The following is a 16,268-nucleotide window of genomic DNA, read 5'->3' as shown; positions in this document are numbered from 1 at the left end:
TATATCGATAACTCTAGGGTATCAAACAAGGCATGCAAGTAGAATGATCCAAACCCTATACAATGTAGTCAAGAGGTCACCCCCAGGGAGGGACCAGAAACTGACCCAATTTCCTCCAAATCATCAAAAGTTTCAAGACTTGGCACTATCAAGTACATCTGAGAGTGGGGGTGGATAAAATAAGGAGTTTTGGATTAAGGTCAGTTTATGAAGCCTTTATGCCCTCAGATCCCTTCCCCAACTCAGAGGAGCTGGAAGGTTTCCCTCTCCCAACTGAGGAAAGCCTCTAACAAGAAAGAGATACCAAAACAATCAAAGAGAAAATTTGAGAACACAGTGCCTATAAAGGGAGATGAAAGTGTTTTTGGAAATCATTATCTTTAGAGGTAAGACATTACAATTGTAAAACACGAATAAGAGCTTACAAATAAAACAAGAGTTCTTGGAAATTAAAAAGGATGGCAGAATTTGAAAACTCAAAAGAGAATTCCCACCATAAACAATTAGAAAACCAGGGAAAAAATGAAACAACTATTTTTAGGCAATGGAAAAGTAATCCTGGAAAAGTAAACTCACAGTGACAGAAGCAGACCTGTGGTTGCCAGGGGCTGGGGACAGGGAACGGGATTAATTGCAAAGAGGTAAGAAGGAATTTTTGGTTAGAGATGACAAAAAATGTTATTCCTTTGATTTGGTGATAAATTTGTCAAAACAGATCAAATATTACACTTAAAATGGTGAATTTTATTGCATGTAAATTATACTTTAATGAAGCTGATTAAAAATATTTTAAAAATCTCAATAGATGAACTGGAAGACATAACTGAAGAAACCTGTCAAAAGTAGAACAAAAAACCCATAAAGATGGAAATTTTAATAAAAAGATAAAATTAGGGCTTCCCTGATGGTGCAGTGGTTGAGAATCTGCCTGCCAATGCAGGGGACATGGGTTCGAGCCCTGGTCTGGGAAGATCCCATATGCCGCAGAGCAACTAGGCCCGTGAGCCACAACTACTGAGCCTGTGCGTCTGGAGCTTGTGCTCCACAAGAGAGGCCGCGACAGTGAGAGGTCCGCGCACCACGATGAAGAGTGGCCCCCGCTCACTGCAACTAGAGAAAGCCCTCACACAGAAAGAAAGACCCAACCCAGCCAAAAATAAACAAATAAATTAATTAAAAAAAAAAAAAAGGAAACCTTACTGGGGACAGTAAGATTTATTAAAAAAAAAAAAAAGATAAAATTAGAAGACTAGTCCAGGTGGTATCAGGCATTCCATCAAGAGAAAATAGAGAAAACTGTAGGTGGAAATTAAAAAATGCTAGAAGAAAATGTCCAAGATCCGCAGGGCAGAAATTTAGATGGAAAGGCTTACCAATGCTCAGTGGATCCAAATATAGGAGCACACCAGGGTACACCACTGAGAAACACTGGAGTAAGTGAGGAGATCATGCAAGCTTTCAGAGAGGAAAAACAGGTCACAAGTGATGAAGAACCTGAAGATTTTGGATTTCTCAATAGCAGACTTAGGTCTAGAAAACAACAGAGCAATGTCTTCAGAATTCTGAAGAAAAAAGATTTCCAGTGTTGAATTCTATCTAGTCAAATTATCCAGAAAGTGTTACAGCAGGAAAAAGACATTTACAGACTTGCTAGGTTACCAAAAACTTATTCCTGTGCATCCTTTCTTAGGAAGCTACTGGAAGACATGTGCAAATGAAGAGATAAGCCAAGAAAAAGCATCATGTGTGACGTGAAGGCCGGGAAAGATGGGATTTGCAGGAGGATGACAGCTAGGCATCTGCCGTTCCAGAACAGAGCAGGTCATATGGCTCCAGAAGAGACTTTTCCAGGAAAATGAAATTGTCAGAATGACTTCTGATCTAAAAGTCTTGAGAATCGAGATGCAGACAACTAGAGGAGGTCTGAGATTAAATTAAATTAAATTAAACTAAATGAACCCTGGGAAAGATTGCTTTAGAAAGCAAAAGCAAAAGTTACCAGGATTTACTTTATGGATCAGCTGTGAATAGTGCTTCAGAATGTAAACAATAACTATTTCTCTGACCATTAAGTACACTATAACCCTACTGGGAGGACAGGGAATGGAAAAGGTAGTAAGACGAATAGTCGGGGAGTTGAGTTTAATCCTCACTTTTTATAGAAGGAATTCAGTAAATAATGCCTAAAACTGAAAAGTCAAGAGGTGGCAATATAAACACATTCCTTGGAGACATGGAAACAAATATACCAAATAATCAGCTGAAAGAAGAGAAAATGGTTACTTCTAAAGAGGAGAAAATGGGGATAAGGGGGGGATAAGAGGCCACCAGTTTTCATAATAAACATTGTAGTTTCGTTAAACTAAATGCATTATTGTGATGAAATTTAATACTAAAAATAAAGAAAAAGGACGGAATAAGCTCCAAAAAAGTCAAAGGAAAGAAATAATGAAGAGCAAAAATTAATGAAATAAAGATAAAATAGAAACAATCAGTAAAGTCAAAAATTATTTATTAAATTTATTAAAAAGGCAAACCTCTGATAAGATTTATACAGAAAAAAAAGACAAAAGTAAATTATTATTAGAAAAAATTCATGCTTTCATTCAACAAATACATACTGGGACCTGGTGAGCTGAGATACAAGAGCAAACATGACCAAGTCCTTCCCTTATGGATCTAAGGGTAGAAAGCATTATTTAAACAGGACACAGAAAGCACTAAGATAAAGATCATTAAGACAAAGACTGATTATGAACTTCTGCTAGTAAAGAAAGAGAAAAGATAAGCTATAGACTGGCACACATATTAACTGATAAAGTATTCAATTCCTAATTATATATAGAAGTCCTACAAGTGAATAAGAAAAAGATAAACTATAACAGAAAAAATGGATGAAGAATAAGAATATGTCACAGAACACAAATAATCAACATATGAAAAGATGTTCAACTCCACCAGTAAACAAGGAAGTGCAAATTAAAACCACAATGAGATACCATTTCTTAGGAATTTTGGTTAAGTTCCTGTTACTTGCCAAAGTAACATCAACTAACCTGCATCAACTATTAGTATAATTTGGATCAACTAATTTAATCAGCAATCTGGGGCCATCTAGTAGAGCTGAAGAAGCATATACTCTTAAACCCACTATTTCTACACCTATGAATACACCTAAAGAAATTCCCAAACAAGGCCCATGTGTATAAGGAAGTATGTACAAGAATATTCAGGTCTGGACTTCCTTGGTGGTGCAGTGGTTAAGAATCCACCTGCCAATGCAAGGGACACAGGTTCAAGCCCTGGTCCAGGAAGATCCCACATGTTGTGGAGCAACTAAGGCCGTGTGCCACAACTACTGAGCCTGCACTCTAGATCCCACGAGCCACAACTACTGAGCCCTCACACCACAACTACTGAAGCCCGCACGCCTAGAGCCCATGCTCTGCAACAAGAGAAGCCACCTCAATAAGAAGCCCGTGCACCACAACAAAGAGTAGCCCCCACTCACCGCCACTAGAGAAAGCCCGCGTGCAGCAATGAAAACCCAACGCAGCCAAAATTAAATTAATTAATTAATTTAAAAAAAAAGAATATTCAGGTCAGCATCATTCAAAAAGCAGCAAAACGTCTGGAAACAACCTACAGGTCTATCAGCAAGAAAATAGTTAAATAAAGGTATAGCCATTGAAGGAGTATCAAAGCGCAGTTAAAAATGACTAGAGCTACACATCTCAACAAGGATTTAAAAAAATGCAAGCTGTGGAAAGGTATCTATAGTACAATACATATATATCAAGCTTTAAAGTGTGCAAAGCTAAACAATATTGCTCAGAGCTATGGATAAATGTGGTAAAGAGCAAGAAGAGCAGCACAGGAGCTAATGTAAAATTCAAGCTAGTGGCTCTCTGGTATAAAAGGAGGAAGATCTGATGAGGAGGGGCACATCGAACTTCACATATGCAGCTTTGTTCTGTTTCTTCAGCTGGAGAGCGGGGTATGGAGGGTGTTTGCCCATTCTTCAGGCTGTTCAAAAATGTTACATATTCTGTTCTGTAGATAGGGTTACAGTATCAAAATATATTTGCTTTAAGTAAAAAAAGGGAAATGATAGTGCTAAGTGTCGAAATAAAACTATAGCATGTAAGAGAAATAGGAGCTGGTTCTTTACAAAAAGTCTCAACAAATTTTAGAGGAAAAAAACACAGATAAAGTTGGAAATGAGAAAGAGGATATAATATAAAATGTTAAAATTATAGATGAATACCATGCGCAGTTGTAAATGAATACATTTTATGGCTCAAGAAAAGATAATTTAAAGCTAAAGGGCAAAATGTACAATTGATATAACAAAAAGAAACTAACAGATGAATAAATAAGGAAGAAATGTAAAAAGTTATTAGCAAACTACTCAAATTAAGGGATCAGGCCATTTTCTTTAGGTTTACTGGGTAAACAATTTCTGTAGAATTAAAGCTATTTTGGAGAAGGGGGGGGAAATGACACCATTTGAGGGTCACACTGGTTTAACCCTCATCCTGACTTGCAACAAAATGGCAACATTAAATACATTGATAATAGTTAACCACCCTGAAGTTCAGTTTTCTGGGTTTTCTGTAAGTGGGGTTAATTATATTTGCCTCACAGGCTGTAAGGTTGAAATGGGGCAGCTAACAAATCCCCGGAGATCACCCAGCACAGTGCTGATCCACAGGGGCTCAAATGTCAGCTCCCTGCCTACACTAGATCATGGCCCAGGGAAGAGAAAAATTTTTAAAGAAAGCTATCAGAAGGACTTTTTCTTACTATTATTAAAATTAAGTGTCTTTCTAAACCAAGAGTGATTGATGTAACAATGGAAAAGTTCTAGATCCGATCCTTTGAAAAATCAGAGATAAACCTATTATCATTGTTCTACATGGTTTTTGAAGTCCTAGCCAGTCATTAAGAAGTGAAACAGAAATAAGAAAAAACTACTAAAAACGATTCCGTGAACACTTTAAGAATAAGAATTGGAGAGTGACAAGGGGAATAAATATTTGGAAATGACTACCACTTCTTTACAGCAGCAATTTCCAGTTGAAAAACAAGGAGGTAGTTCTATTAAAAAACAGAACCATAACTTTAATAGGAAATTGAAGGAACAACTATAAAACTTTACTGGGGGAATTCCCTGGCGATCCAGTGGTTGGGACTCTGTGTTTCCACTGTTGTGGACCTGGGTTCAATCCCTGGTCGGGGAACTAAGGTTGGGGAACTAAGATCCCGCAAGCCGCGTGGTGCAGCCAAAAAACAAACAAACAAACAAACAAAAAAACCAACCAACAAACAACAGCAGCAACACAAAAACCCAAAAGTTTATTGGGAAATGTAAGATTTCTTTCCATGTCCGACTGGCTGACCACTAATCATCCTTCATGAATCAGCCTACAGCTTAGGGTGTCCAGGAAACAAGAGGTGCTGGAACAGAGGCTTGTGAAAGGCATCTGGGAAGGACTGAACCATGATCTCATGGGTTTTCATGTCATTACTCATACCTGATTATAAAATCCCTTCTAGGCATAAAAGTCCCCTTCATCTTCACAATCCCCCCTCAGAAGTGCAATAAAGAATTAGTGTCAGTGATGAATAATGGAAGAATAAATGATGTTATTAGGCCAGAGTACTGGGACAGTGGATTGATTTCTTTTAATTCCCATCCCTTGTCTTTTTTTGTTATAACACTGCTTGTATAATATAATACTGAGTGAAATATTAAAGATGCCTTAGTTTGGGTGTAATAGAACGTACAAATTCAGAATGCTATTGGAGTAAGTTAAAGGATTTTTTTGATAACTGAGTTTTGGAGTTAAGACATATAAATTCCATAACAGATTAGATCCTAGACATTCCAGTAAACAGTTACTTACTGTAGGATATAAAGTCCTGCCTACTTCATTGGGCTCCTGTGAAAAATCAATACCAAAAGGTTTTTAAAAATATTTTACAGTTGGCCAAATGCTGGCAGAAAGTGAAATGTAATGTCTTGAATATGCCAATAGCTCTCTAAAACACTGGGGGGTTTAGGGAAAGGCACCCCTGCTCCTGTTCTTAAGCTACCAGATCCAATGGGTTCCTCAAAACAAGTAACAGCCACTAAACTGTCATTTTCTCTGTATCCCCAGGCAACAAGTCTTTGCCACTTACTATGTGCCAAGCACTGTGCTGGGCATGAGCAATACAGCAAAACAGGCAAAATATCTGGCTGTGCTCGTATGGTGCTTACAGCCCAGTGCAGCACCAGCAGAAGGTGGAGAATAATTAAATGCTGAATGTAGGTACACGTGGATGAACAAATACGAAGGTGGTTGAAGAAATGTGCAATGTTTAGCTAGAAGAGCTGCCTCAGTAGGCACATGGTGACTGGCCCTGAGGACCAGAAGCTGCTCAGCTGTGTGTAACCCATGCTGTTCCTCCTCACTGGAGAAGTGTGAGCAGAGACTGCACGGTCAGATGCTGAAGGGAACAACAGGACACACAAGCACAGTGGGGAGCTGTCCATCTATGCCGAATAGAGAGAGAAGAAAAATCATGGGAAGGAGGATCCAGGGAGGCACAAACTGCCACAAGAAAGGAGTGCCACATACACGCGGGGACAAATATGGCAACAAGGTATTGAGGTGAACATGAAGGGAAAAGATGCTCGTTTCTCAGTCCACAGGCCTGGTGCACGTGCTGTGTTCCTCCCAATGCCTCCCACATGCAGGATGCTTACCAAGACAGAAGCCTCCCAAGGAGTCTTCCGGCATCCATTCCTCCCCTTTTCCCAGCTGGGAAAACATATCTGGCTTGGGTCCTAAGAGTCCTGTTTTTGAGGGAAAAAAAGGGCCACATCTGTTCATACCAGAGATAAAATCATTGCAAGGATGAGATCTGGTCCGTGGAACTTCCTGGAAAAGGTGACCTGATAAGGGTCCAGGGTAGACAACAGTTCCCAGAAGGAGGAAAAGATGGTTTGGGCCTGACACAGAGAATCCGTTCCCGTCTTTCTCTCTGCTGGAAGGGAGGGAGGATTCGACCTCTAGTCACCTTTGAGACATCTGCACTTAGACTCCAAAGAGCCCTGTGCCCAGGACACAAAGGATAGGCACTGAGATAACATCCTCAGAACAGCTCACTCCCAACCCAAACTTCTGTATGGAACCAGTTGAAGGGTCCCAAAGAAATCTCCAAATATGAAGATGAGCCTTCAGAGGCTCCCACTTACCCAGGGACACCAGGTTGCTGTAGTTCTCCAGCATTACATCCCTGTACAGGGCTCTTTGAGCAGGGCTCAGCTGCGCCCATTCATCCTGGGTGAAAAGCACGGCCACATCCTTGAAGGTCACTGATTCCTGTAAGGGCAAACCCATCCCCGTTGACTGGCGGCTACTCCCGCACATGACTCTCTGGGAAATGCTGTGACCGTCTGCAGGGCTGTTAGCACAGAAGGGTGATGGTGTTCTGTGACAAGGGAAGCACTTCCTCAGGGTCTCCTAGGGGTCAAGCTTTTATCAGACTTCGTTCCCCTGAAGAAAAATACCTTGTGGAGAAGACAGGCCTCCTCAGCACTGGGACCTCACACTGGCTGTTCATCTTGCCCAAAACATTTTCTCCCATCTCCATCTATCTGCACAGCCCTGCCTGTACCCCCACCCCCATGACCAATCCTACCCAGGTCTTGGCTTCAGCATTACCTCTTCAGCACCCCTCCTCAACTGCTCCCATTTCACCTGTGCAGGGCCATCCAAGCACTGTCCCACTTTACTGAGTTTTGGTTTACTTTTGGTTTCCCCCACTGGACTGTTAACTCCAAGAAGCTATGGACCATTTCCACATCTCCCTTGTCTTCCCATCATGTCTTCTAGAACATGGCCCGTGTACCCAGAACCTGTTACAAATGTGTTACTCAGCAACTCCTGCTTTTCTTCAGCTGAACCCAACACACATACACAGTTCCCATGGAAACAGTCCTTCTGGACAATGTGACCTTGTTCCCTCTGATCACAACTAGTACCTTCTGTGGAAACTCTTGGCTGAGAGGCCAAGAGAGCTGGTGTGAACTGAGAAAGAAAAGTAGAAGCCCAGAGAAGAAAGGCAAGGGTCCAAGAGACAGGACTTTTAGATTATTCTAGACCCCACTTGCCTAGCTGAAGTACAGGTGCATTTTGGCCTTTGGATTTTGGGCAATATCCCAGTATCCTTCCAATAAAGGCCTGCTTTTGCTTAAGGTAGTCTGAGTTAGGTTTCTGTTACCTGCACCCAGAGCCTTGTACAAAGTAGGCTGAACCAAGGAACATTTGTTGGACTGAACCCATGAACCAATCTGTCAGGGATCATTGTTCACCTTTCTATCGTGGGCATAGATCTAATACCTGGCACATTTTACATCCCTAATACAGGTCTGCTGAATGGCAACCAAAATTATGGTCGCCTGTAAACACAAGATAATTGTGTGACACCAACAATGAATTTGAGGAAAAGGCTAGGGAAGAGAAATATCACAGTGGACTGGCACCATGAAGACAGGTTTCAAAACAAAAGTGGTGCCTGAGATGGGTTCTAAAGGACAAGCTAGAAACCAAGGAGAAGGGTGAGCAACCAGTGAGCTGGGACTGGGTTGACATAGCACTTTCAATCGGCTGCTCAGCCTTTCCAGTGATTTCTGCCACAGATTCCTGCCCTGGACAGGTTTAAGTGTGAATGAATTAGAACAAATTTACCAAATTCATCAGAATTTGTACACTCAAATGAATGTTGTCTCCTTCAAAGTGGAGTCCATACCCTTATTCTAAAGAAGTTAGCACTGCTCAAAGCTTTTCAGTAATTTACTGAAATTGAAAACATACCACTTGAGTCATTTCATTTGTACCCAATATTCCTCTGAAGTAAAAAGCCAAATATAATTTTTTTAAAAAGCCCAGTAAATCCCACCTTTCTCAGAAAGCATTCCAATTTCTCTCTTCTATCACTGCTATGTTAGGTACTGCCTTTACCACTTTAGACCCTTATTTTACTTGCTAGTGGAAAGAGCGCAGGATTCCACTTTGGACCAACCTGGGTTTCACTTCCAGTTGTGTCACTTAGGTGAGATTTAGCAAGTTCCTGAGCTCTGACACCCACCAGGATGTGCCCAAGATGGCGGGGCAGGAACGGGTCAGGCTCCTGAGTGAGACTGGACTGGGAGAAAAGCTCCTGGTCAGGGGAAAGAAACAGGCCCACCCTCTTCAACCACTACATTCAAATCTCCTAAGGCAATTTAGAGGGGGAAGTCCACAGCAATCCCTCACTCACCTGGACCATGGTTGGCAGGCACCTGACTGCCATTCCTTCTTCTCTGATGACTCAGGCTGGTAACACCTTCTACTGTTTATGAGAGGACTGGGTCAAAAGATATCACACAGCAGTCCAGAGTGGGGCTTTGAGCATTCACACCCTGGGAATCCTCCAGTACTCCAGGTAGTGAATTCTTAGTCCCTATTTGCTCCCAATCCTCTCTCCTCCTGGAGGGTCTTTCTGATGGCCTCCCCTGTAAAGGGAATAGCTCACCTTGCAGTTACTCCCACCACCCCCCACCAATTTTCCCCCTAGCAATCTGAGTCAGATCCTCCATATCTTCCCTTCTGTATTTAAATACTTTGACTTTTCTTGAAGAAAGCATCCTCCAGCCCGTTTTCACACTTTCTACACACCCTCCAGCCTTTTGCCCTTAAATTATGCTGAGAGATCTCAAGAAAAGTGTGTCTCCTGCCTGGATGGCTGCCTAATCCTGGGGCGGGGAGTGAAAGAAGTAGGGAAGGAGGGTCGTCTTCTTTCTCCTAGAAAAGAAGCTAAGAAGGCTGGATTTTCATTGTCGAGACGTCTCTCAAGGCCATGCCGTTCTCTGGCCTCAGGCCTCTCCTTCTCTGGCGCCCAGTTTGGGAGACCTGGAGTCAAAGGTGGGAGAGAAGCAGTGTATTTGTGCGGGGTGGGGGTAGGAGTGGGCGTTGGGCGCCACGAATGTTAATCGTACAACCCACCCTCCCGCCCTCTGCCAGGTCCCCTGGGAAGCTGCTGCAGGGGCTGCGCAGCTGCTGACCCGGCCTCAGCGAGTTCCGGATACTGTGATCCGGACAACACCGGGAGCATCTACCACAGAGCGTAAATGGGCTTCCCGGAGTCGTTTCCAAAACACACGCCAGAGGCCCTGACCGCATCCTTTTCCACATGCACCCGCAGATTCGGACCCTAAACCCGAGAGCTCACACCTGGCCTTTTTGTCTTTGGAATCAAACCTTAGCCATACGTCCCGGGAAGTTTGGGGCATCAGATTACCGTCTTTCAGAACGGACCACGACCCAGACCTACTCGGTTTTCATTCGCCCTTCCCACCGGGCTCCACCACCCCAAGGCTGCTCCCGCTCTCCCGATGCGGCTTCGGCCACCGTGTCTAGTCAACACTGCGTTGCCCTTCGAGGAGCCTCTGCCCGCGGCGCGAGACCGCCACCGCCACATCGCAGGCAGAACACAATGAGCTGGAGTCTGCAGTCCGGATCCGAACTGCGCTTGCGCGTTGCCGGGAGACCCGCCGAGCCGGATTCCCTCAAGTCAGAGAGCTGCAGCGCTTCTGCTTCGCAGACTCCACTTCCCAGAGGGCGAATCGGCGGCAAGCGCCCGCACCAGCGCCGGGCGTAGAAACTGATATTGCGCGCCTGCGCAGATTAGGGCCCCGCCGCTCAACACCCCCACCCCCCCCACCCCACCAGGCCAAGGGGGTTTCCTTGCAGAAACTACATTTCCCAGGGACCTCGGCGGAGGCGTCACGGTTCCCTAGGCAGGTAACCACCCGCGCGCTAACCCGCACGTGAGGATTTGGTTCCGTTTGGATCAGACTAGGGAAGGCAGAGACCAGCGAAGTTAACGAAGGGATAAGAAAGGTCAGTCCGAGGAAGCGGCACCTGATCCGGTGAGTAGAGCTGATCCAGGACGGCCCCCAAGGACTCAGGAGGCGACAAGTCGAAAAGGAGCATTCCTGAGGGATGACCGCGCGGAGATGACTTGAGAAGGCAGCGGGATTGTGCCTCGGCCACGGGGATGCAAAAAATGCTAACAGTGTGGCCTGGCGTTCGGGCTGGGGCGTGGTTCGGGCGATGAGTGGGGCCCGGGGACCGGGAGGACGGAGGTGCGGGCTGAAGGCCTGCGGACCAGTGAGGAGGCTGCTGCGGCAGTTCAGGACCCAGCGAATAGTGGCTGGGACCAGAGTGGTGGCCGGGACCAGAGTGGTGGCCACGGGACCAAGGGCACGGCGCGAGAACGTCGACAGGTAGAATAAACTTGGTTCTCCACGACTTATCACGAGGAAGGAGCTGGATGCCAAGGCTGTCTTGTACAACTGGGTGGTATTTAGAGAGGTGTTATTTATTTTTGTGGACAGTGTTTTGCGGAGGCGGGCAAGGATGAGATAAAATATAGAAAGATCCAACTGGAGATATTTAGTTGCCTTTGAATTTTCACGGATCGCGGGAAGGAAAGATGAGAGAGTTTTAACTGTCGGTGGGGAAAAAAAGCCAAGAACGGACCTCTTAGTGAGCGGTGTCAGTGACTTTACTTACGTGACACTATGGCATTCTGTTTTGGGTTTTACTGAAGATTTCATTCTATAGACACTTTTGGAGCCTTTATGTGTCAGGCATTGTTCTAGGGGCTGGAGAAATAGTGAAACCCTGAACTTATGCAGGTTGAATTCTACCAGAGGGGGTACTCAATAAACAGAAAATATTGATTAGGTAGTGATGACACATTGAGGCTGTGTTACGGTTTAGAGTGTGACAGGGGTGGGGAGGTGTTTTGAGAAGCGTTTTGAGAAGTTCTCTTTGAGGAGGTAACATTTGAGCAGAGATTTGAATGTAGTGAGGAAGGAAACCATGTGCATATCTGGGAAGAGAACAGAAATGCTGACCAGAGATAGAAGTGTGCTTGGTGAGCCTGTGGTTTAGCAAGGCCAGTGTGACAGGAGAGGGCATAGTGAACAAGGGAGAGTGGGAGAGGAGGTTGGAAGGGTAATTAGAGGGCTTGAAGGACATCGTAAAAAGTTTGCACGTATTCTCTGTGTGACAGAAAACCATCGAAGGGGTTTGAGCAAAAGAGTGGCTTGGCTGAACACATTTTGACAGAATCACTGGTCCGCTGTGGGGCGAACAGGCTGTGGTGCGGCTAGAGGGAATACAGGGAAACCAGTTAGGAGGCTATTACACCAGTGGGGGTGGGGTGGGGGGAAGAGAGAGCCTCCTACAATTATATCACCTTCCTACAAGGCATTTGCTTTGAGAGCCTAAGATAATTAAGGGTTGTGGATGCCATGCTAAGGAGTTTGGATACTGTTCTGTTTTCAGATATATAAGGATAATAATAATAAAATATTTATTGAGCACTAAATATGTGTTAGGCACTTTCATAAGCACTTTACATTAGTATTGAATGTAATCCAAAGCTATGAGGTTTGCACTGTTAACAAATAAGAAAACTGAGACAGCGATATACTAAGTGCCTTGCCCAAGGTCTCATGTCTAGTAAGTGGGACCAGGAGTCCTGCCCCTGCTGATAGAGGAAAGGTGCAGAAGTTTCCTCCTGACTTGTTGCCCAGAATGGCTAAGCACTGACATACAAGGGCCCGAAGCTTCCAAAACTCCTGAAAAAGTAGTGAAACCTTCTACTGACCCATTTATCTGACCCATTTCTCCTGCTGCTCCCTCTAAGTGTTAATATTTTACCAGTTTGGAGTTATTGCATCCATCTTAGGCTTCAATACATTTTATTCTTCCTTTCCCCCTTGTCTTCTGCCTTCCTTTTGAGCCTTTAATTTTGCTGCTCTCTTTATAATCTTCCATCCGTTTTCTACCCATCTCTCTGCCTCCCTCTTCCCCTCCATTTCTGTCTCTTGAGATCAGGTGGGGAACAAGCAAATACATGAAGAGAAAGGAAGAAGCTGGATGCAAGCGAGAGACATTATTTAAAATCTTAAGTTTCTGAGGTTACAATTAATTCAGTGTTTCATTCTTCCTTAGTCCTTGCCTTTTCTAATTCCATAGAGGTCCTGTAGCCCAAAGAGACCAAACTGCTCAAATTCCAAACACTCAGAGTCCATGGGGAACCTCCTCCATTGCCACCCACAGATATCTTCTGTACCCATCTTTTCTTGATTTCCACCTCTCCCAGTGGAAAGTTTCCTTCCTCCTGTTGAAAAAAGATCCCTGGAGCCTCCACCTGTGCCCCAAATCTTATTTTCACACTTTGAGCTGCACATCCCCTCCTTTCTGCACCTTCAGACTCTCCCATGCAGTGATAAACGTGCTCAGTTCTTCTACCTTAAATCATACAAATGCTCTTGGCAGATTATTTGTTGGCTAAATCAACACCTTTCTCAATCCCCCCTTTTCCTTGCCTACCTCCTCTATAGAGGCTGGAAGAGCTAAGTACTTATTTTTTTCAGCCTCCTTTGCTCCTAGCCTCCATGCAACACAGCTGTGATCAGTGAGGTTTAGGAAGAAGTCTCCTGAGGGGCTTCTGGGAAAACCTTTTCTGATAAAAGGCACAGATGTTGCTGGTGCTACACACCCCCTTTCTTCCTGCTCTGAATGCAGATATTTTACCTGAAGCTATAGGAGCCATATCATGTGACATGATGAAAAAGTCATGAAACTCAAGGCATTGAATTATTTTGTCTGAACCAATGCCAACCACCTCCAGATTTTTTATGGGAGAAAAACAAATCCCTATTTGCTTGTAAGCCATTGTTATCTGGGCTTTCTATTATTTGTAGCCAAAAGCTCTTCTGATATATACACCCTCTCTCAACCACAATCTCTCTCTAGTTATCTTCCTAAATCTCTCCTTTCTCAAACTACTAAGTACTTTTCAATCTTTAAGTCACTCTTCAACCCACTAAAATTTACAGAGGTTATCAATAACCAAACCAAAGGCCATTTTCTATTTTTACCTTACTTTAATCCTCTGTGGCATTTGAAAATATGAAATATTCCTATCCCTATGCTAAAATTCTTTTTTCTATGCCACCACCTTCTCCTGATTTTTCTTTCTGTTTTTCATTTTTCTTTTGCCTGTTGTTTCCCCTCAGCTTCTACTGATGACGCCTTCCACTTACTGCATTCAAAGACAGTACTCCCAGAAAACCCTTTATCACTGCCCCTTCTACTTATTCTACTGCCTATCAGGAATCTTCACTTGGATACCCACAGACTCATAAAATACCCCCAGACCAAACTGATCATTGCCCCACATAGTCAGTCAACTTTTTGTGTTCTTAATTATGGCACCCATCCACCCAAATAAATTCAAGTGCTCACATTTAATTGATTACATTACCTAGATTCTGCCTTATTATTGCTTGAATTCTTCCTTTCCTCTCCCATCCCACTGCCAGTTTCTTGGTTCAGCCCTTGGAAAACAAAACAAAGACTATCTTATGCAGTTTGATTTCCTAATCATATTTATCACCTATTTAGCACTTATTAAACGTGTATAAAATAAATGAAATTGCCTTAACTACTCTCATAACTATAGATCTATAAAATCTTTCTCTATGATTGTTTTGAATATGTTGTGAGTAGCAAAGATTTTGTTAATATGTCAAATTTTCATGTCTGTTAGTGTTCAGCCTCTTCTCCTTTCCACTTTGATAGTTAGAGTACAACACAAAGATGTATTTGAATCCTATGTACTCAAAGACTATATTTGTTATATTGTTTTCTAAGTAATTAGCTTATTTGACAATAGTTTAATGACTGTTAATTGAGAACTTAAAACAGCATGCTATTGCATTAAGATTTGCACAATTATTCTATCACCTGGTAGCAAGCAGCCAATATTTCAGAGGAGAAAATAACAGGGGGAGGGGGAAGGACATGGAGGAATAATAGAAGTTGGTAGAGGTAGAGAAGTTTGACTCAAAACATTCAGGGAAACCAGATTATGGAATAGGAGCATCTAGATAACATATATAACATGGTGAAAAATCAAGCATATTTATGTTTGTAGCATTTTAGAGCTTATAGGGATCTTGGAGCCTTCTAAATCTAAAATCCCTCATTTACCAAATAAGGACACTGGGACCTGGTGAAAGTAGGTGACTTGTCCAAGTTAGTGGCAGATCAGGACTACATACCAGGTCTTTGGGCTATCCAGTTAAGCACTCTCACATTTCCTCTCCAGTGTGAAGTCTCTGATGTCCAAAGGAGAATCTGCAGTATAATACAATAGAACTTATCTTCAGCATGAATCCTCATTGCTTAGAACATTAGCTACTTAAACCTTCTAGTATAAAGTTTTACTTTCTGAATCAAGATTTCTCCACTTCTATATGGTTTCTCTGCAGTGGTCTGTATTTTCTGATATGGTATATTATACTTCAACTAAAAGATTACTACAATCATTACATTTATTAGGTTTCTACATCACATGACTTATCTGATTATCACTGAAGAGTTCATCATGGTGAAGGATCCCATGGAAGCTTCCCTCACGTATGAGTTCTCTGATGCCGTGTAAGATTTGTACTCCGACTGAAGGCTTTTCCACATTCATTACACTGATAGGGTTTCTCTCCTGTATGCGTTCTCTGATGCACTATAAGGGATGAATTCTTAATGAAGGCTTTTCCACACTGATTGCATTCATAGGGCTTCTCACCAGTATGTATTCTTTGATGCTCAATAAGGTATGCGCTCTGGCTGAAGGCCTTTCCACATTCACTGCATTCATAAGGCTTCTCTCCAGTATGAGTAACCTGATGTACAGTAAGGGATGATCGCCCAGTGAAATGTTTCCCACATATCATACACTCATAAGGTTTCTCTCCAGTATGAATTCTCCGATGCTGAGTAAGAGATGAATTCTTACTGAAAGCTTTCCCACACTGATTACATTCAAAAGGTTTTACTCCAGAATGAAGTCTCTGATGCTCTATAAGGTATGTACTTTGGCTAAAGGATTTCCCACATTTGTTACATTTGTAGGGTTTTTCTCCAGTATGATTTCGCTGATGCAGGGTAAGAGCTGAGCTCTTACTAAAGGCTTTTCCACATTCACTACACTCATAGGGCTTTTCTCCAGTATGGCTTCTCTGATGTACAGTGAGATGCATACTTTGACTGAAGGCTTTTCCACATTCATTACATTCATAGGGTTTTTCTCCTGTATGAGTTCTTTGATGCACTGTGAGATTCATACTTTGGGTAAAAGCTTTACCACATTCA

At 42.9% G+C, this 16,268-nt stretch overlaps 1 protein-coding gene and 1 long non-coding RNA gene across 13 annotated transcripts in view; both read right to left on the bottom strand.

Moving 5' to 3' along the window:
• Positions 1 to 16,268, bottom strand: part of LOC308617132 — a 387,539-nt gene that overhangs the window by 277,537 nt on the left and 93,734 nt on the right. The window lies entirely within an intron of this gene.
• The window catches only part of ZNF454 (zinc finger protein 454), a 49,671-nt gene that overhangs the window by 11,810 nt on the left and 21,593 nt on the right, over positions 1 to 16,268 (bottom strand). For 6 of the 12 annotated variants that reach the window (XM_081233869.1, XM_081233873.1, XM_081233875.1 and 3 more), the window contains 4 exons: positions 15,179 to 15,254; positions 9,313 to 9,944; positions 7,247 to 7,373; positions 6,755 to 6,844 (listed from right to left, as the gene is read on the bottom strand). In XM_081233869.1, coding sequence (XP_081089995.1) covers positions 6,755 to 6,844; positions 7,247 to 7,373; positions 9,313 to 9,345 — 250 coding nt within the window. In that variant the 5' untranslated portion in view covers positions 9,346 to 9,944; positions 15,179 to 15,254. Of the gene's footprint in view, positions 1 to 5,392; positions 6,542 to 6,754; positions 6,845 to 7,246; positions 7,374 to 9,312; positions 9,945 to 10,365; positions 11,136 to 15,178; positions 15,255 to 16,268 lie in introns of those variants that run through there. The other 6 variants (XM_081233879.1, XM_081233871.1, XM_081233872.1 and 3 more) reach the window with 6 other exon arrangements.

Source organism: Mesoplodon bidens (genome assembly GCF_964165515.1).
Source record: "Mesoplodon bidens genome assembly, chromosome: 4".
Classification (NCBI taxonomy): Eukaryota; Metazoa; Chordata; class Mammalia; order Artiodactyla; family Ziphiidae; genus Mesoplodon; species Mesoplodon bidens.
Note: the sequence above shows the minus strand (reverse complement) of the source record. Positions and strands in the feature narration are given on the sequence as shown.